This window comes from Olea europaea, chromosome 5, assembly GCF_002742605.1.
Source record: "Olea europaea var. sylvestris chromosome 5, O_europaea_v1, whole genome shotgun sequence".
NCBI classification, from domain to species: domain Eukaryota; kingdom Viridiplantae; phylum Streptophyta; class Magnoliopsida; order Lamiales; family Oleaceae; genus Olea; species Olea europaea.
Window position 1 is genome coordinate 14,615,308 of NC_036241.1, and position 21,606 is coordinate 14,636,913.

General features: G+C 36.3%; 2 protein-coding genes and 1 pseudogene across 7 annotated transcripts; 2 read left to right on the top strand and 1 right to left on the bottom strand.

Annotated features, from left to right (window-relative positions):
• Positions 1-1,634: 1,634 nt before the first annotated feature.
• Positions 1,635-9,123, top strand: LOC111394288 (annotated as a pseudogene).
• A 3,177-nt stretch (positions 9,124-12,300) lies between these two features.
• On the top strand, positions 12,301-16,017 carry LOC111394775 (G-type lectin S-receptor-like serine/threonine-protein kinase At4g27290). 5 transcript variants are annotated; one of them, XM_023020761.1, is made up of 9 exons: positions 12,306-12,538; positions 12,649-12,873; positions 12,963-13,800; positions 13,963-14,070; positions 14,449-14,591; positions 14,720-14,930; positions 15,064-15,301; positions 15,392-15,539; positions 15,610-16,017. In XM_023020761.1, the coding sequence occupies exons 3-9, from the start codon at positions 12,999-13,001 to the stop codon at positions 15,910-15,912; spliced, it is 1,953 nt and encodes a 650-aa protein (XP_022876529.1). In that variant the 5' UTR covers positions 12,306-12,538; positions 12,649-12,873; positions 12,963-12,998; the 3' UTR covers positions 15,913-16,017. The 5 variants fall into 5 exon arrangements, with proteins under 5 accessions (XP_022876525.1, XP_022876526.1, XP_022876527.1 ...); XM_023020758.1 differs by having other exon boundaries at positions 12,302-12,538; positions 12,602-13,800; XM_023020759.1 differs by having other exon boundaries at positions 12,305-12,538; positions 12,649-13,800.
• An 859-nt stretch (positions 16,018-16,876) lies between these two features.
• LOC111394773 (G-type lectin S-receptor-like serine/threonine-protein kinase SD1-1) lies at positions 16,877-20,661 on the bottom strand. 2 transcript variants are annotated; one of them, XM_023020755.1, is made up of 8 exons: positions 19,999-20,661; positions 18,849-19,787; positions 18,629-18,739; positions 18,396-18,544; positions 18,058-18,268; positions 17,726-17,963; positions 17,486-17,633; positions 16,877-17,414 (listed from the first exon to the last, which is right to left on the bottom strand). In XM_023020755.1, exons 1-8 carry the CDS (start codon positions 20,339-20,341, stop codon positions 17,109-17,111), a joined length of 2,445 nt encoding a protein of 814 aa, XP_022876523.1. In that variant the 5' UTR covers positions 20,342-20,661; the 3' UTR covers positions 16,877-17,108. The 2 variants fall into 2 exon arrangements, with proteins under 2 accessions (XP_022876523.1, XP_022876524.1); XM_023020756.1 differs by lacking the exon at positions 19,999-20,661 and having other exon boundaries at positions 18,629-18,732; positions 18,849-18,942.
• Positions 20,662-21,606: the final 945 nt, after the last annotated feature.

The window sequence follows — 21,606 nt, forward strand, 5'->3', positions numbered from 1 at the left end:
TTTACTGACATCCACCAGGTCCTCCATTTGCTTCTTATAGGCGAAGGAGGAAGTGAAGGAGGAGGTCTTCAGCGCCCATGCCTCTACCATCATCCTTTGAATGGTCTTAAAGTCAGGGCGTACGGGCATCTTCTTGTTGAAGTTATCTGCAAGGAACAAACGATGAATTAGTACAAGTGTAAAGAGTTTAGAAATGTTGAAGGGTAAAGGCTTCGGGACAGTTACCTTGAGATGCCATGAGGTCGTGTGTAACGAAGTGTAGATTTTGCTGATCAGCCAATGGTATGACCTCTTTTTCTGAGGCAGCTGATAGATGATGCAAATGGTGTCAAAGTTTTTAGAAGACAGTTCGCACAGAGGAAGGGTACCTTCAAGAGAAATACAAATGCTAGTCACGATCTGAACCAAAGAGAAATTTAAAGAAACGCAACTGCGATACTCACTAAGTGTCGAGTACTTCGTGGGGACCATAAGAGGGGCCAGGGGGTCCCCTTCCATCTTGTCTCATCGTCCTGCGGCCCAATATCACGAGCTCTTCTACTCTTTGATGGAGCTCGATAGATCGAGCACGAAAGGAGTATGGGAACCCCATGAAGTAAGGTAATACCAGCCCCAGGTCTTATCCCTCCCGGCTGTTACTTTAGGGATATAAAGGGTCTGAAAGACAGAGAAGGGCATCTCAACCCAAGTGACGCCTCTTTCCAGGAGCCCACCATTTGGCTCCAAGAGTTCAGATTGAGTTGGGTCGGAGCTAATCCATAGGACCTAAGTACCATCCTAAAGAAAGGGTGAATTGGAAGCCTAAGGCCGGCTCTAAGGATAGCCTCACTTATGACCACGCACCCCGACCTAGGATAGCAGACCCTCTCTTCAGGCTCAGGGAGGATTAGATTTATGCTATCTAGAATCCTATATTCTACCATAAGTCTCTCTAGGTCGGCCTCCTTTAGTTTGGAGGGGTAATCGGACATCCCCCAGTGCACAGAAGATCAACCGAGCTATCCGGCCTCTTCCATATATTCTCCCCCCAAGTGTCGCCAAAGTGGGCTTGTCCATCCTCACTAATTCTAGCCCCCTCCCCGAATCAGAACTTCCCTCAGAAGCCATTTTTAAGAAAGTAAATATCCCAAAAGTTACTGAAACTTACAAATTCAGAGGTTTCCCAAGTCGAAAATGGTCAGGAAATGGTGTAAGGTCACCAGTAATTGATATTTCTCGCCGAAAATGCTCGAAAAATGCCGAAAATCACAAATGATTTGAGAGCAAAGTAAATTTTCTTAAACTTGACTTGATCGTCGGAGTGTATACGGTCGCCACCACCCCCGCTGGTCCAGACCGTGTGCGTCTGACCGTGCGTTGATTGTGAGCAGAGAGGAATACGTGGAGTAGCTCTCGATTGACCACGTAGAAGGTTTAATTTTCGAGGTCAACAACTATTATTATAAGAATTAAGATTTGTTGTATGACAAACAACTTGCGCACATATCATTAACAAAAATTTGGTTCAACATTGAAAAGAGTGAAAAAAGGGATATTAATTATTTGGTGCAAATTATGATGTTAGATTGGAGAGGAATTTCACCAAATTTTTTGTGCAAAATGGGGACAAATGATGAAATGGTGCGAGGGTTTGCATGGCGTCAGTATGTTGCATATCAGACATCTGGGTTGTTTTCATTTTTATTCATTTAATTGTCATTTCAATTGTATTTTTCATCCGTTTACCAAAAATTAGGAGTCTGTTTGGTGCCCATTTTTTTTGAAAATGCATTTTTCTCTCTCTTCTTTTCAACCACACATTCTTTATTAAAATAATATTACACGTAAATCAAAATTTTTTCCTTATTTTTCAACCACACATTTCCCATCAATTTACTATTCAAAAATACATTTTTACATAAAAATATCTACCAAACACCCTCTAGATTTTTTTGCTTAAATTGAACAAAGGGCTTAGCAGATTGTTAACTTTCCTGCCAACACCAATCAATTCTTTGTTGTGTTCTTAAAATTTTACCTTTTGTACTTGTTTTTGCTAAATTTTTTTAACCTTTTAATCATCTTTTCATTAATCTTTATCAAAATGTGCTAAAATTCTTATAAAAAAAACTCTGTCAAATGACAAGAAGATCCCACCAAAAGAATAAGGAACAAAAAAAAATAAAAAAAATAGAGAGAAATTACAAGACCACCGCGGCACCGCCCTGAAGAAACCAAGACGCAATTTCTTCTGCATTAAAAAACAAAGCCAGCTCCCCATATCCATGATGGCCAGGCCTTTTCTTCAGTCTTCACCTTTTCGTAAACTCAGTCTCACTGTCCCTTAGTTGTCCAAAATGCCAACCCCAACCAGGCAACTCTCCTTCATCAAAAACACCTGCGTGCGGCCGACCCGTTCAATCTTTTCCTTATATTACACCACCCCTTATTCCACGCACCATCCCAAAATAATCCCATTTCTAACCCAAATAAAGGTTTTAAAAAATCTCATTTTGGCATAAAAAATGAGCCCAATTTTCAAGATTTTTTGCCCCTCATGGTTAAGAAGCTCGGTGGGGATGGTCTAATAGCAGAACTGTGTACTGGGTTTCATTTATTGATGGATTCTAGCAAAGGGGTTATTACGTTTGAGTCTTAAAAGGAATTCTGCTTTGCTGGGATTACAAGATGTGAAGTCGTGATTCTCAAACAGCACATCCATAAGTGAAAAAACGTTTTCTACTCTTTATACTCCATGGACAGATGGCATTCGGTTATTGGATAAAATAATGTCACTAGAGTTGTGGTTTTTCTCTTATCATTTATGGACCATTGATCCACATCTATGTTTGAGATTTAGTCTCATATAATTAATGCAAAAGGAGACTTTAAGGGTTGGTGAGAAGAAGTCAGCCGGCACTTTTCTTTTCATTTGGCAGAAATTGTCCCTTCAAGTTTCTCTCTCTCTCTCTCTCTCTCTCTCTCTCTCGTTCCTTCATGTTTCTGCTTCTTCCTTTCTCTTTTGAATTGAAGAACCAGTGAAGGTTATTGTAATAATCTTGTTGTTATCTGATGATGATAGAACTATGGGACAGAGTTTTAGGCCTTGATTGTGGCTGGTAAATCTGTAGTGTGTTCTTGGGAAGGTTTTGTCAAGTCTTGTGGTTAGGTTTTCGAGTTATTGAGAGATCCTTGTGGATCGATGATCATATAGTGGGTATGATGTGGTTTCTTCAACTGGTTGTACACTCTCTTGAAGGTTTCTTGCTAGTGATGGGCTTACCTCTGAGCCCCCCAGATTAGGCCATTTCAGGTTGAACTGGGTGAAAATTTCTGTGTTCGATTTTTGTTCTTGCTTTATTTTTACTGTTTTACGATTGTTTGTTGGTGTTGGGTCGATAATCCTAACAAATCTGGTATCAGAGCTCGGTTTTCGAGGCATCTGCGTGACATACCTTGCCCTGAGGATATTTCAGTGGGTTGAGAAAAAGGTTAAGCGATCGAACATATTTTTTTCGAATCAGCATATTTTTTTTGGATATTTCTTGAGATTTTAATTTCTGTCCAGATCTTAAAGATCTGCACAGATGTTTAGGAGACTAATTTTTCTATTTAAGTGCGAAGGTTAAGAACGAAAATTGGTCAACCCCTGACCGGCTCCAGTTTTGGCAGGTGATAGGGTGATCTCTGAAACACTTGTGATTGCACTGTTGTTCAACGGTGCTGTGGGTGAGATCTAAATAATAAAAGAGCTCGTATAATTTTGGTGCACAAAATTGCATGTTTATTGTTCTGTGGATTAAGTACTGAAATTGTACATTGTGCATTGATAATTGATCTAACAATAGGAGCATGTTTTAGGAATTATTCAAAGTTCTTTATATTTGTTGAGTAATTCCTTGAATTCCAACACATTGATTGCTTGTGTACATTGTTTTTCAGTTGTGCAAGTTAGGATAATTGTTTTTCATTCTGTAATCTGCATTCCTTAAATCAGTTAGGAAGTTTCTTGGTTTTGTTTTTGTAATCATATATTGAGGTGTCTGTCATGGCTTCCAGTAGTAGCCACCTCTTTTCAGAACTTATGATGGGTTCGAAAGTCGAACTATCACAATTCGATGGAAAGGGGGATTACTCGATTTGGAAGCAAAAAATGAGGGCCATATTGGTCCAACGAGGGTTGCTAAAGCCCTGGACGACCCTGACAAATATTCTGATGAACTTAAAGCCAAACCAGATGAGATTCTTGAAATGAATGAAATAGCTTATAGTTCGATTATCCTGCACTTATTTGATAATATTGTAAGACAAGTAGAAGAATCCAAAACTGCTAGAGATCTTTGGACAGCCTTAGATAACTTGTTCTTAACCTAGACTTTACCAAATAAAATTTATCTCCTGGAAAAACTGTTTAGTTTTAAAATGGATGATCGGAAAGACCTGGAAACCAATTTGAGTGATTTTAGCATACTGGTGAAGAGTCTTGCTCATAATGATAAAAAATTTGAAGATGAGGATCTTGCAGTAATCCTTCTAAACTCTTTACCTGATTCTTATAAGGATATCAAAAATGCTATAAAATACTCAAGAGATGCATTAACACAATCAATCGTGACAAATGCCCTAAGATCTAGGGAACTGGAAGTCAAGAAAGAATCTAAACTAAACTCAAGAGAAGAGAGTTTATTTGTGAGAGGAAGACCAGAAAAGAGGGAAAGTAATTCCCAGAACAAAAGATTCAAGTCCAAATCCAAAATCAAATCTAAATCAAGAGACAAAAGCAATAAAAAATGCTATCACTGTGGGAAACTTGGACATTTTAAAAGAGACTGTTATGAGCTAAAGAAGAAGCTAAAAGAATCCAGCAACATTGAGTTAAATAATGCTGCTGTGAGTTCTGAACTTGACAGTCTTCTTGTAATGACTGTGACAAATGAAGAAACAAATACTAATTGGATTCTGAATTCTGGATGTACATTTCATATGTGCCCAAACAAATCTTGGTTTCATAACTACAAGAAGATAGAACCCAGAAAAGTATATATGGGTGATAACAATTCACAAAATGTATTGGGAATTGGGGACATTTCAATCAAAATGTATGATGGAAGTGTTAGACTGATTAAAAATGTGAGACATGTCCCAAATCTAAAAAGAAACCTCATTTCATTGGGGATTCTTGAAGATGAGGGACATACATTTAAATCTGATAATAACACTTTGAAAATCTTGAAAGGATCTCATGTAGTCATGAAGGGGCCTAAAAGGAATGGGCTATATTACTTAATGGGAAAAGCTGTTAATTCCCAGGACTCAAATTCTTTAACTATAACTGAGTGCAAATCTGAATTGTGGCATTGTAGAATGGGTCATATTGGAAATAAGGGCTTAAAGTATCTTAATGACCAAAAATTGTTTGGGAAAGATAAAGTCGAACCCCTTAACTTTTGTGAAACATGTGTGTTAGGGAAGTCTCATAGAGTGAGTTTTGAGACCGGGTCACACACAACAAATAGACCTTTGGACTATGTCCATGCGGATTTATGGGGGCCAGAAAATCACCCAACCTTTGGCGGAGATAAATATTTTCTTTCTAAAATTGATGATTATTCTAGAAAGGTCTGGACCTACCCTTTGAAATCCAAAAATGAAACTTTTCAAAAATTCAGATTGTGGTTAAAGATGGTTGAGAACCAATTGGACAAGAAATTAAAAACCTTAAGGACAGATAATGGGTTGGAATTTTGCAATGCTGAATTTGATAATTTTTGCAAGCAAAAAGGAATTATTAGACATAGAACTGTTAAGCATACTCCCCAACAAAATGGGGTTGTTGAGAGAATGAATAGAACCCTTATGAATAAGTTAAGATGTATGCTGATCAGTTCTGGGCTTGCAAAAGGATTTTGGGCAGAGGCTTTATGCACTGCTGCCTACCTCATAAATAGGTCCCCTTATAGTTCTGTAGAGTTTAAAACTCCACGGGAACTATGGACTGAAAAACTACCAAATCTGTCACACTTAAGAGTTTTTGGTTGTGCTGCATATGCACATCAAGTTGAGGGAAAATTAGATCCGAGGGCTACCAAGTGTGTTATGCTTGGATACCCTGAAGGAGTTAAAGGGTACAGGTTATGGGTACTTGGTATTAAAGGAATAAAAATCATTAACAGTAGAAATGTGGTGTTTAATGAAACTGAGATGCCTTGTTTGAAGAATAATATGGATAAATCAGATCTGGCTGAAAAGGGTACTTCCCAAAGTGAGGTGAAGTTGGCAAAATTAAATAACAGCAGATCTGATGTAACTGAATCAAAACCTGTACAGGTCATTGAAAGTATAGAAAATACTGATGAAGGTGAAGTTGATCCACCCCAAACTGGAACTGAAACAGAATCTGAAACAATGGCATCTAACTACCCAGAAAATGAACCTAGTACCAGAGATTATCAATTGGTGAGAGATAGGGACAGGAGACAGATTAAACCTAACCCTAGGTATGAAATGAATAATCTGACCAAATTTGCCCTCATCTCTGGTGAAAACGTAGAACATTCTGAACCCTCTTCTTATGAAGAAGCAATGAATAGTTCTAAGTCAAAAGAATGGAAAGAAGCAATGAAAGAAGAAATGAAATCCCTTCTTGAAAATAAAACCTGGAAACTTGTAAAGAAGCCAAAGACCAAAGAGTGGTTCAGTGTAAGTGGATCTTTAAGTTTAAGGAAGGTATTTCTAAATCTGATCCTTTGAGGTATAAGGCAAGGCTTGTAGCCAAAAGGTTCACTTAAAGGGAGGGAGTTGATTACAATAAAATTTTTTCACCTGTAATCAAATATAAAACCATAAGACTCATTTTGGCTCTAGTTGTTCAATTTGATTGGGAATTAGAACAATTAGATGTGAAAACTACCTTTTTACATGGGGAATTGGAAGAGGACATTTATATGTGTCAACCTCAAGGTTTTGAAGAAAGGGGGGAATCTGATTTTGTTTGTAAATTGCAAAAATCACTGTATGGACTGAAACAAAGTCCAAGACAGTGGTATATAAGGTTTGACACATATGTTTTGAAAATTGGTTTTAGAAGGAGTGAATATGATCACTGTTTATACTATAATAATTCTAATTATACTATAATAATTCTAAAACCGGGTCTAAAACGTATCTACTACTCTACGTAGATGATATGCTTCTTGCCAGCCCCAGTAAAGCTGAAATAATGAGGCTGAAAAACCTATTAAAGTCTGAATTTGATATGAAGGACTTAGGAAATGCCAAGAAAATTTTAGGGATGGTGATAAATCGAAATAGGCAAGAAAACATGCTAACCATATCACAAGAACCCTACCTACACAAAGTTATAATGAAGTTTGGCATGAAAGAAGCTAAGTCCGTCAATGTTCCCCTTGCTGCCCATATGAATCTCTCATCAGCCCAGTGTCCAAAAACTGAATCTGAAATTAAAGATATGACAAATATCCCATATGCCAATGCAATTGGATCTGTTATGTTTTCCATGATTACAACACGACCAGATCTTGCATATTCAATCAGTTTTTTAAGTAGGTTTATGGCAAACCCTGGAAAACCACATTGGGCTGGGTTAAAGTGGCTACTTAGATACATAGTTGGGACACTAAATGTAGGATTGGTGTTCAAAAAGGGATCGAAACTATTAACTCTTAAAGGATATGTGGATTCCGATTTCGCTGGAGATAAAGATCAAAGAAAGTCTACAATTGCCTTCTTTTTTACACTTGGTGATAATTGTATTACGTGGAAGTCTCAACTTCAATCAATTGTAACTTTGTCTAGCACTGAAGCTAAATATGTGGCAATTACTGAATGTGTAAAAGAATGCATGTGGCTTAAAGGGATCTTAACTGAACTGAATTTTCTAAATACTCCACCTGTGATATTAACTGATAGTCAAAGTGCTTTACTTTTAAGCAAAAATCTTGTCTATCATGAAAGGTCAAAACACATTGAGGTGAAGTATCATTTCATAAGAGAAAAACTCTCATCTGGTGAAATGGCTCTTGAGAAAATTCATACTGATTTTAATCCTGCTGATATGGGGACTAAAATACTGACTGTTAATAAATTCAAATCTTGTTTATCATTGCTTAATATTGATACAGGTTGATTTTTGTGCAGGTACTTGGGCAATGATGTAGGGTAAGGTTCTGTCACTAGCATTATAGCAACAAGAGAGGAAGTGCGCGGTTTGAGAACCAAGGTGAAGATTTGTGAAGTCGTGATTCTCAAACAACACATCCATAAGTGAAAAAACGTTTTCTACTCTTTATACGCCATGGACAGATGGCATTCGGTTATTGGATAAAATAATGTCACTAGAGTTGTGGTTTTTCTCTTATCATTTATGGACCATTGATCCACATCTATGGTTGAGATTTAGTCTCATATAATTAATGCAAAAGGAGACTTTAAGGGTTGATGAGAAGAAGTCAGCCGGCACTTTTCTTTTCATTTGGCAGAAATTGTCCCTTCAAGTTTCTCTCTCTCTCTCTCTCTCTCTCTCTCGTTCCTTCATGTTTCTGCTTCTTCCTTTCTCTTTTGAATTGAAGAACCAGTGAAGGTTATTGTAATAATCTTGTTGTTATTTGATGATGATAGAACTATGGTACAGAGTTTTAGGCCTTGATTGTGGCTGGTAAATCTGTAGTGTGTTCTTGGGAAGGTTTTATCTAGTCTTGTGGCTAGGTTTTCGAGTTATTGAGAGATCCTTGTGGATCGATGATCATATAGTGGGTATGATGTGGTTTCTTCAACTGGTTGTACACTCTCTTGAAGGTTTCTTGCTAGTGATGGGCTTACCTCTGAGGCCCCCAGATTAGGCCATTTCAGGCTAAACTGGGTGAAAATTTCTGTGTTCGATTTTTGTTCTTGCTTTATTTTTACTGTTTTACGATTGTTTGTTGGTGTTGGGTCGATAATCCTAACACAAGATTTTTCAGATAATGATCTTTATGGCATGAAGGTGATTTTGATGGAGGTGGAGCTCTCAATCAGATGGAATTCTGTATTTTGATGTTTAGATTAAGCCCTGAGTTGATGGAGCAGTTTGAGTTTTTCTTGGAAGAGGCTCTTCAACAGAGAGGATTTCAAGATATTCACTTGTAATTATTAATAATAGCAAATAACATTTTTATTTTTTTTTGGGAAATTTGATATGTATACAGAAATTCAAAAATAAATTGAATTTGTTGCACAATTATCTGATGCTGCAAAAAATTATTTCCTGATGAGTTTAGCAAGTTGATAATGACAAATTAATAACTAGTTTTTTGGGAAGGAATAAAGCCCCTTGAACAACCCCGGTTATAGGAGGTGCAACTAAAAATCCGCATCAATATTTGAGAACTTACGTATTGTAGAGATCTTATCGATTCACAATAGTTACTTGAATGAAGTTATCATTTGAATTTTCACCTTACATTCAATTATTTTATTTCTTTTACTTTCTTTCTTAATTTTGCTTGAAAACGAACAATATATTGAGGGTGCATTGGTAATATATATGGAGGATGTGGAGAGTAACATTTGGATCACGAAAAGGTAATGTGATTAAATGTTGGAATTCTCTATCTGTGAGAATATTGATCGGTTGGAGCACCCCACTTCTATTAGATGGAGGCTTATTATCTATCTAAGTTAAGAGATGTGAGGTAGTGATAATGAACCATCCCTTTGACTTAGGATTTATAATGGTTCATCAGTTAAAAATGAGTAGTGATCAATCTAATGACAATTGTTGACGAGGAGAAGAGATATGTGTTCCCGAAATGCGAGCTATAGAGAATGTGGTAGGACAATTGTGGTGATATTTTTTCGTAAGATCATTTATGCATTTGTTATGTATGTTGGCTATTTTGATTGCTTAACTTGAAATTAGTCAACTATTTTTTGCTTGACTAAAATGTTTGAAAAGTTCTATGCATGATAATTTGTTATATCTTTTTCGCATGTTTTATATGCTCTTGATTCATTACTGTGATTACCTATTTTCTACTTGGGTGTTCTTGACCTTAACCTTTGATGAGTACATGAAACATATATGATATGTGTTTTGGGTCCGAGATACTAGGTAAAGTTAGCGATTTCAGTTTTATTTGGTTATCTGGATTAGGTAAGTATAAACTTGATGTTGTTTGCTTATAGGTTCATTAGATAACGAGGCGGAGATTTGTTGATTTTGATATTCAATAAATCTCAGGCGACAATATTAAACAATTTGAATTAAGTTTCAGCGACAGTGAAATTATCATCAACACATCAATTTATTGGCTCATCTGAAAATAATGTGGGCTATTGAAAGTAGCTTGATTAGTTAAGTTTCTCATGAACTAAATATTTAGGTAATGGAGGGCTCTTTATATGTCTTGGTCCATTTACCCTATAACGGCACAAACTTAGTTTATGACGTGTTCCCATAAATTGCCTCCTTTTGGTACTGTGACCTCGTGCGTGCTTTTCATAGAAAGAAAATAGTGGTTGCTCTTCTATGTTATTCTCCCCTTTGTACTTTTTGAGTTCAACAGTATTTCTTCCATCATTCCTTCTTCTTTGTAGCAGCAAAACATCACCAAATTCTTGTGCTTTGTTGGTGAAAGTAAGAAGCAACCGAAGTAAATACATAAGTTGCGGGTTGAGCCAATTGGATTGGTCCTGTTTAAAATTAGTAGCGTGAAACTGAACTTGAATTCCATCAAATCAAGTTCTTGGACTAATATTTCGTGACAACTAATAACCTTTTTTTTTTTTTTTGTTTTAGTTGTTCATTGTTGATGATTAGATTCAAAAGTATACAGAAATTCAAAAAAATATTTAAAGTCGTTGCACAATTATCCAATGTTGTAAAAAATTATTTCTTAACGCGTTTGGCAAGTTGGTAATGACAAATTTATAGCTTTGTGTTGTTTGGCAGATAAAAAGGTGCAACTAAGCACTTCGTGTCAATATTTGAGAATTTACGTATTTTAGAGATCTTATTAATCCACATTAGTTACTTTTCTTGAATGATAACATTTTCTTTTGAAAACGAACAATATATAATTTATATTTTTTTGTCTCTTCCGAATGCAAAGTCTATGTTCATAATGCACATTTTTACATTTTTATTTTTGGACGGAGTGATCCTCCTCGTTACCTCATACCGTCAGAAATTTTTGGTAGACAAGACATCTTGATTTATCGTCTCATCCACTTATTTGTTTTTAGAAACATGCTTTAAATTTAGAATTAATCTACTTTGTCAACGATTTTTAACATTTTGGATGATAGAATGAGGTATGATAACAAGTGATTGAATAAAAATGCTGACTTTTTTAAAATTAGTCAATGATAAAATATCATGTGACATTCTGTCAAGGAGATGTCAAAATTATTTGATAATGTTAACAAGATCGTTAAAAATATAAGCATAAAAGTAAAAAAAGCTTTGTTACATGTATAACGAAGCTTACATAAAAGATTATATAATGTCACATGATTGTTTACCATTTATTGGTTAATACACAATTAAATTTTTATCTCATTTTTTTCTTTTGCATCATTTTCAGTAATCGTATATGCACCGTATCATGTACAAGTAGTGAAATCCAATTAAGAAAATAAGATTCGAAGCCAAGACGGGTGTCGGGACCATAAAATTCTCCATCCCTATCCAGATCAATGAAGTGATGCCTGACTGTTTTGCCCAGGTTGCATAATGCAATTAAATTGCAGCATCAGTATCTCAACCACATGGATGCGCTCCCCCCTATTCGAGGGGCGTGCAATGGAGGTGTCGGGTGTCCAAAAATGGACATCCTTATGTCCTTCTTTATGTACCTCGAGAATAATCCTAAATACACACATATTTCTATTAACTAATTAAAATTTACTGATTTTGATAAAAATTGATGAAAATATATGATTGAAAAATTGTGAATTTTATGATATAAGTTATTAAAATTAATTATTAGCTTTAACGTAAATTAAAATCTAAATTTTAATCATTATCAACGAGGGACTAACGTGATGGGTTATTTTTGGGTCTTGCGTCCAATTTGGACACCAAAGGTTACGTAACCCAAGAATAATTAGTGTATTTAACTATTTATTACGCAGTTCAAGTTATGTTTTGCTTCTTTCGGGAAAGTTTTGAAGAAGGTTTTTTTTTTTTTTTAATTACTCGCAGCCAATTGCCATCTGATTGTAAATATCAATTGTGTACAGTAATCTCAATAATGGATGTTGAAAATTCAACAGGTAGCTGTCATAGCACTATCCTAATTCTTCCTTTTTTCCTCAGGCTTCTACCAATTTTCTTGGTAGTTTATATTGAAATTGTTCTTTGGGCATGGAATTTTCAACCTTAGAGAAATTAATGGCAAAGGTCACCATCGTCTTACAATGTGAAGTCATCAGTTGTCAGACTTTTTGGTGCCCTTCCTTGGAAGTTAATGGGCGCGTTATATGTAATGCTTCATTGAGGAATCCCAGCTTCTCAACAAAAAGAGAAGAAAATGCATGAAATTTCAATGAATAATATTTGGTATGTATTCTGTTTAATGCCCTTATTATGTTCGTTATTAAAAATATCTGCTTTAACTTACAGTATTACAACATCGCAATCTCTTAATGATGGCGAAACAATTGCTTCAGAAGGTGGGAGTTTTGAACTGGGGTTTTTCAGTCCAGGAAGTTCCAGTAATCGGTACTTGGGAATTTGGTACAAGAATATCCCAATCAGAACTGTTGTTTGGGTTGCGAATAGACAGAATCCTTTAAAAGATTTATCTGGCACACTGATGATTAATAGCACAAGCAGTCTTGTACTTTCAGATCGGAATAATAGTGTTGTTTGGTCCACAAAGCCATCGAACGGAGGTCAGGATTTGATATTACAGCTTTTAGATTCGGGAAATCTTGTCCTGAGAGATAACCGAGATGGTAATACGGATGTTTATTTGTGGCAGAGCTTTGATTATCCATCAGACACGCTGTTGCCGGGCATGAAGCTTGGATGGGACTTGAGAACTGGTCTTAGTAAGGGCCTCTCTTCATGGAAGAATTTTGATGATCCATCTCCTGGAACGCTAAGTAATGGGATAGAACTTGGTGACTATCCTCAGGTAGTTATGTGGAAGGGCTCCAGAAAGTTTTTTCGAGGTGGTCCATGGAATGGCCTGCGATTTAGTGGTGCACCTGAATTAAGGATCAACCCAGTATTTGGATTTGAGTTTGTGTCTAACCAGGAGGAAGTTTACTACATGTACCAATTGAAGAACAAATCAGTAATCACTAGGCTTCTTTTGAATGAAACCACTTCCTCACGACAACGATATGTATGGCTGGAAGCAGAACAATCTTGGAAGCTTTATGCATCAGTACCACGAGACTATTGTGACAATTATGCTCTCTGTGGTGCAAATGGAATATGTTCCATCAGTGATTCACCGGTTTGCAAATGTTTGGAAGGCTTTAAACCAAAGTCAGCTCAAAGCTGGAATGCTATCGATTGGTCACAGGGATGCATACGCAATGAGCCACTTGACTGCCAGAGGAAACATGGTTTCATCAAATTTTCGGGCTTGAAACTGCCTGATACTACACATTCTTGGATAAACAAGAGTATGAATCTCAAGGAGTGCAGAGAGACATGCCTGAAGAATTGTTCTTGTAATGCTTACACAAACTCAGATATTAGTGGACGAGGCAGTGGATGTGCTCTTTGGTTTGGGGATTTGGTAGACATTAGAACCTTTTCTGATGGTGGGCAAGATCTTTATATAAGAATGCCAGCTTCAAACAAAGGTATTTCCTCCGTTCTTGGTTCTAGTGCCTTGGCTGGTTCAGTACAGAAGAAAATTAATTGTTATATTTATTCAAGTAAAGCTCATATCTTGGCAAAGTTTAGTGTCATGTTGCACTTCGTCGTTTGTTCAGCTTATCAATATTGCACCAATTTAACTGCAGATAGACCTCCAGCGCGAGTAGTAGTTATAATTGTAGCTGCCATTGCTGCAATTTGTGTAGTGCTTCTTGTCAGCTACTGTGTTTGCAGGAGAAAGACGAAGTTGGAAGGTAAATTTTTAGAGACGATCCTACCCCTAGCCAATACATGTTAATTAAGTTACCTGCTAGCATTACCTGAGCTTCTTCGCATTGAAAGAAGTTGAAGTTTGGGTAAAAATTACACAAAAAGAAAGATTTTATTTCCCTCTTATGTTTATAGGCTACCGAATCAATCAATAGTTTCTTGTTGTTCGGTTTGATTAACAACCATTGACGACTAGCATTACCAATTGCAGGCGTTGCTTTTAATTTTATATTAGAGCTGAATTTGCAGAGGCAAAGAATGATTTCTTTATAAAAAGAAAATTGATGATAGTTTGAAAACTTCTTTTAGTCATTAAGCATTTTATATATTTCTACCAACCTCTCAACTACTTATGGAAACAGGGGAAATCGGAGACAGCATTACTGAGTGCCCAAAAGAAGATATGGATCTACCTATCTTTAACTTGGCTACGATATCTCATGCCACTGATAATTTTTCAGTGAAGAAGAAACTTGGGGAAGGAGGATTTGGACCTGTCTACAAGGTAAATTTAACATGATTTGAAGAGCAAAACTGAGCTTTTATTGTACTTAGTGAATAGATAAAGGGAAGGAAGAATAAATTTAACTTTTTGTAGAATCCATAAGTTTTCCAACAATTTATAACTTTCAGGGAACACTAGAAGATGGGCAGAACATTGCTGTGAAGAAACTGTCCAAGAGTTCAGGACAAGGAATAAATGAGTTCAAGAATGAAGTGAAATTGATAGAAAAACTTCAACACAGGAATCTTGTAAAGCTTCTTGGTTGTTGCATTGAAGGAGAAGAAAAAATATTGATTTACGAATACTTGCTCAATGGAAGTTTGGATTCATTTGTTTTTGGTTCGTAGCTGAAAATGAATCTTCTTAAATTTACTTGAACTAATGCATTTGTTTCCTGGATTCAGCTAATTATATATTGCTGTTTTTGGGAAATTAAGTTGGAAAATGAAATAACTTCTTTTTGAATGATCAGATCGAACAAGAGGGAAGCTATTAGATTGGCCAAAGCGTTTCAACATCATATGTGGAGTTGCCCGGGGACTTCTCTACCTTCATCAAGATTCAAGATTGAGAATAATTCATAGGGACCTCAAAGCAAGTAATGTGTTACTTGATAAAGAGCTGAACCCAAAAATCTCTGATTTTGGAATGGCTAGAACCTTTGGAGGCGATGAAAGTGGAGAAACTACAAAGAGAGTTGTTGGAACATAGTATGCCCAAACAGAACTTTATACAAACTGCTACAATTGCTATGTTTTCATTTTCTCCTTGTGTAATAGTTTATTTGTGATGTTTGACAGTGGTTACATGGCCCCTGAATATGCTTTTTATGGGTTGTTTTCGGTAAAATCAGATGTCTTTAGCTTTGGCATTCTACTGCTGGAGATATTAAGTGGTAAGAAGAATCGAGGGTTTGATCATCCACTGAGCCAAAATCTTATTGGATATGTAAGTGTGAAACAATATAAATCCTTAAATTCTTCATGTGTTCAAATTAGTAACATTTTCTTCGTTTTAGGGTTGGAGATTGTGGACAGAAGGCAGGCCACTTGAATTGATTGATTCATTGCTGGAGGATACAGCCATTCAACCAGAAATGTTAAGATGCATCCACATAGCTCTCTTGTGTGTTCAGCAGTCTCCAGAAGATAGGCCAACTATGTCATCAGTGGTTCTGATGTTAAATGGAGAAAGTACACTACCTCAGCCAAAACACCCGGGTTTTCTGATAGACTTGATTCCAGGTGAAACTGGCCCCTCATCGAGCAAGGATCCATGTTCAGCTAATTATTTTTCTATTACATCTTTGGAAGCTCGCTAATGAATAAGTTTACGAGGTTTGTACAACTATGTAATGTGCAGTATGTAGTACACATTTGGAATCAAAATCATCAATAATGAAACAGCACTTATTTGAGATGGCAAATAGACAAATTTCCCCCCATTACATGTTTAGTAGACTGACACTGACAGCACTGCGCTAACAAAATTTTATCTTCTTTTCTCTCTTAATATTGTCCAATTCGGTAGACTAAACATGGATGCTAGCTAACAAATGGACTGTCTTACACGGTTATCAATACCAAGGTGCTGCTTTCTTTTTCTGGAGTAGAAATTATGTAAGGGAAGCATCTCTCTAATTGGTTGGTGCATTTCCAAGAAGCTGGCTGACAAATTAATGTCCATCTAGTACTAAGTTATACGAGTACAAAGCAAGAGGGAAGAGTTACTTGATTTTAACAAAGACATTGCGAATCCCAGCAACTTATGATTGGAGTGATCGTTTCTTGTTTTACGCCAAATCAATTTACAAAGTGCAACCTGAATACTTGCATCATCCTAAAATTTCAGCATTTTAACAGTACTCCTTTTTCCCCGAGGACAAGTTCAGTACGCAGTATATGACTGAACAATATTCAGTTCTTAACTTCACTTTCTTTTTTAGTCCTATCAAGTCTGCAAACAATCCGTAAATGAACTGTAAACCGTGCGTGAATTTTTCATATTATTCACATTGAACACAGAGAAATTGGGAGATATAGAAAATTGGTCAGGTTTTGATGATTTGATATCTTAGTAAGAAAATTTCTTGTGAGAATGATATTTGTTTGATTGTTGAAAGTAACAGAGGTCAAGGGCTTGAAATATTGCATATCAAGCAGTGGATCAATGAGTATAGAAGTGTGCCTATAATCGCTTTCACAAGACTTTCTTTCTTAGCTGCATCAACTTGTTAAACCCTCTCTCTCCTTCACTAGGAAAGGCAGAGCGGACAAATTATCAAATAAATATGAAAATTTCGTTGGGTTTAAAAAAATAAATAAATGGCAACAGCTTGATTTGATTGATACAGATTTATGTCTATTGAAGTGGTTCTCACTTGGAGCATTATAAATACAATGAATAAGATTTTAAAAAATTTCTAACACGATGATGAAAAAATTTGTGTGAAATGATGACAACCCCGTGAATCAAATATTGTAGTGATTCACCGGATCTCCAATGGGAATGACATGGTCATCGAGCCTCCAACAGCGTAATAGAAGAATAATTGGCCGAGCCAGGTTCATTGTTGCTGGTTAGAGGACAAGTTTCACCTGGAAGCAGATCTATCAGAAAACCAGGGTATTTTGGCTGAGACAATGTACTTTCTCCATTTAACATCAAAATCACTGATGACATTGTTGGCCTATCTTCTGGAGATTGTTGCACACACAAGAGACCTGTATGGATGCATCTTAACATCTCTGGTCGAATGCCTGTATTTTCCAGCAATGAATCAATCAATTCAAGTGGCCTGCCTTCTGTCCACAATCTCCACGCCTGAATCGTAACAAATGTAACTCAAATCAAACACTGGAAGAAATTTTACACTACATTTGTTTAACACTTACATATCCAATAAGATTTTGATTCTGTGGATGATCAAATCCACGATTCTTCTTTCCACTGATGACCTCCAGTAGTAGAATGCCAAAGCTAAAGACATCGGATTTTACGGAAAACGACCCATAAAATGCATATTCCGGAGCCATATAACCACTGTCAAGCATCAAATGAATGATTACGTAAGACTGCAATGAAAACATTGCAGTTGTAGATGATGTGCATTTAAAAGTTTTGTTTGGACATACTATGTTCCCACTATTCTCTTTGTTTTTTCTCCACTTTGATCGCCTACAAAAGTTCTTGCCATTCCGAAATCGGAGATTTTTGGATTCAGCTCTTTATCAAGTAACACATTACTCATTTTGAGATCTCTATGAATAATTCTCAACCTGGAATCTTGATGAAGGTAGAGAAGTCCCCGAGCAACTCCACAAATGATATTGAACCGCTTCGACCAATCTAATAGTTTTGCTCTTGTTTGATCTGACAAAAAAACATAAGTTAATTTTTGTCCAAGAAAATGACGCCAGATTCATTAGTTCAGTAAATTGCTGAAGAATCTTTTCAGAATACGAACCAAAAACGAACGAGTCCAGACTTCCATTGGGCATGTATTCATAAACCAACATTTTTTCTTCGCCTTCAATGCAACAGCCAAGAAGCTTTACAAGATTTCTGTGTTGTAGTTTTACGATCAGTTTAACTTCATTCTTGAACTCATTTGGTCCTTGTCCAGAATACTTTGACAATGTCTTCACACCTATGTTTTGCCCGTCTTCTAGTGTGCCCTGAATGTTATATATTGTTAGAAAACCGATGTTTTCTCCAAGAAAATTAAATTTTTCATCTCTACTTGATCCATTTACCAAGTACTATAAAAGGCTAATATTCTTCTTGAGATCATGTTGAGCTTACCTTGTAGACAGGTCCAAATCCTCCTTCACCGAGTTTCATGTTTACAGAAAAATTCTCCGTGGCCAGAGATAGTGTAGCCAAGCTAAATAAGGGTAGATCCAAATCTTCATTTGCTACTTCACTGATGTTGTCTCCTCCATTATTTTCCTCTGTTTCAAGAATATAGTTGGAGATTGTTATACTCATATCCATCTTTGCATTTCAAAGAGAGAGGCAAATTCCCGAAAATTTACCTTCAGATTTCATCTTCCACCTGCAAACACAGTAACTCACAAGAAGCACTCCGCAGGACACAGCAATGGCAGTCACAATCACCACTAGTATTTTCACTGGAGGTCTGTAAGCTGTCACAAAGGTGCAATTTTGATCAGTAAAACCAACAAGAAATGCAAGTAACAAGTTGACGCTACATAAAGTTTTCCAAGCCACTGCAACCTAGAATGAAAGACATACGTCTGTTTGAAGCAGTAATTCTTATATAAAGATCTTGCCTCCCATCTGTAATCTCTCTAATATCAACCAAATCTCCAAACCAAAGGATACATCCAGTGCCTTGTCGGCTAATATCTGAGTTTGCGTAGGCAATACAAGAACAATTCTTCAAGCATGTCTTTCTGCATTCCTCAAGATTCATACTCATGTTAACCCAAGAATACGGAGTATCAGGCAGTTTGAAGCCTGAAATTTTCATAAAATCATGTTTACTCTGGCAATCTAGAGTCTCATTGCGTATGCATCCAAGTGACCAGTCTATCGAGTTCCAGCTTTGGGCTGACTTTGGTTTAAAACCGTCCAAACATCTGCAAACTGGTGAATTACTGATGGAACATATTCCATTTGCGCCACATAGAGCATAATTGTCACAATAGTCTCGAGGTATTACTGAATAAAGCTTCCAAGATTGATCTGCTTCCACCCATACATAGCGTTCACGTGAAGAAGTGGTTTCATTCAAAACAAGCCTCGAGATTATAGATTTGTTCTTGAGCTGGTACATGTAGTAAACCTCCTCCTGGTTAAACACAAACTTATATTCAAATACTGGGTTGAGCCTTAATTCAGGACCACCGCTAAATTGCATGCCATTCCATGAACCACTTCGATATATCTTTCTTGATCCCTTCCTCATAACTATCTGAGGATATTCAGCAAGTTCTATCCCACGACTTAGCATTCCAGGAGATGGATCATCAGAATTCTTCCACGAAAATAGTCTCCTATTAAGACCAGTTCTCAAGTCCCACCCGAGCTTCATATAGGGTAACAACGTATCAGATGGATAATCAAAGCTCTGCCACAGATAAACATCTGTGTTTCCATCTATATTCTCTCTCAAAACAAGATTTCCTGAATCTAAAAGCTGTAATATTGGATCCTGAGCGCCCTTCGATGGTTTTGTGTACAGAATTCTTCCACGAAAATAGTCTCCTATTAAGACCAGTTCTCAAGTCCCACCCGAGCTTCATATAGGGTAACAACGTATCAGATGGATAATCAAAGCTCTGCCACAGATAAACATCTGTGTTTCCATCTATATTCTCTCTCAAAACAAGATTTCCTGAATCTAAAAGCTGTAATATTGGATCCTGAGCGCCCTTCGATGGTTTTGTGTACAATACAGCACTATTATTCCGCCTTGAAAGTACAAGACTACCGGTGCTATTGATCGTCAGTGTGCCAGACGAATCTTTTATAGGATTTTGTCTATTTGCAACCCAAACAACGGTTCTTACTGGGATGTTCTTGTACCAAATTCCCAAGTACCGATTCTTGGAATTACCTGGACTAAAAAAACCCAGTTCAAAACTCCCCCCTTCTGAAACCAGTGTTTTGCCATCTTTAAGAGATTGGGATGTAATGATACTGTCTGTCAAAGCCGATATTTTTGATATTGATCGAAGTAAGTGAATCAAACAGAATATAAACTTATAAGTATTCATATTCATTTTCAAGATTCTCCTTTGAGAAGATGAGAGTTCTCAATGGTGCATTTAATCGACTTTGAACTCATATTTGATTCACTTTCCAGGAAAGTGGTGACACTTTATCAAAAGTTTCTTTATGGTTGAAAGAGAAAAATCCTGCACGAGTCCAAAAATGGAATGGTTAGAGACCTGAGAAGAAAAGCTTAAAATAAAATCCTACATTAAAAGCCACCTGTGAAGTTTCAAGTCCCTTAAAACACCTATTTGATATTATATTCCTAAAAATCACTCTCTTAAGTAAAGAAAAAGATCACATTTAATACACAACACTTGTTTAGGAAGAAAAGATTGGCATTTGATATTAATACAGTTTCTGGTCATAGTTAAAAAAATTTCAAATTTGTTGTCGTGATACATTTGTCATCCTTGTAAAGCAGGTTAGGTACAACTACTAATCTTGTTGAATATTTTGAATGAAATACACTGTACATAGAATGAACTAATCAGAAGTATAATATTATTGAGATCGTTGAATTTCAATATATTATTAAGACAAGTCACAACAATCCCGACTATAAGATTGTTAAATAATCGTTGGATTATAGATTGAGAATTTATTAGGATCTAAATACTGTTAAGATTTGGGATCTATCTTAATAAGATCAATCTTATTAAGACGAGTGACTTAAGATTTATTTAAGTTGGTCAATATTTTGATATTTAACCGATGTGAGATTTATTCATTTAACATGTCCCCGCAAGATGGTGGCTCTTTTTTAGCAGACTAATCTTGAAATTCGTGTGCTCGTTTTTTAGACTTAATCGGATCGAATAGTTCGTTGGAGTTTATTAGACTCTGATACCATGTTAAGATTTGGGGTCCATTTTAATAAGGTCAACCATATTAAGAGGAGTGACTCAAGATCAATTTAAGTTGATCAATATTTCGGTATTTAACCGATGTGAGATTTATTCCCTTAACAAATATCCCACTAGTTTGGAAAATTTATGCGGTGGAAATATAACTTTATCGTTAGATTTCATTGAATTTTATTGGTTCTACTTCAACAATCATGAGTGTCGTGTAGGAACAAACACAATCTATCACGTCCAAATAATAAAAAAGAGAGGCGATATGCAAGATTTGTAGAACTTCGAGGAAAACATTGATGGTTTACAAAAAGTTCGTAATGGTTGGGAAGGACTTGAAAATTTGATTGAGGACTCAGATCTTCATTTCATAAAGGTTGGATACCTTCTCTGTATTTTTCCCTTGAAAACATTCT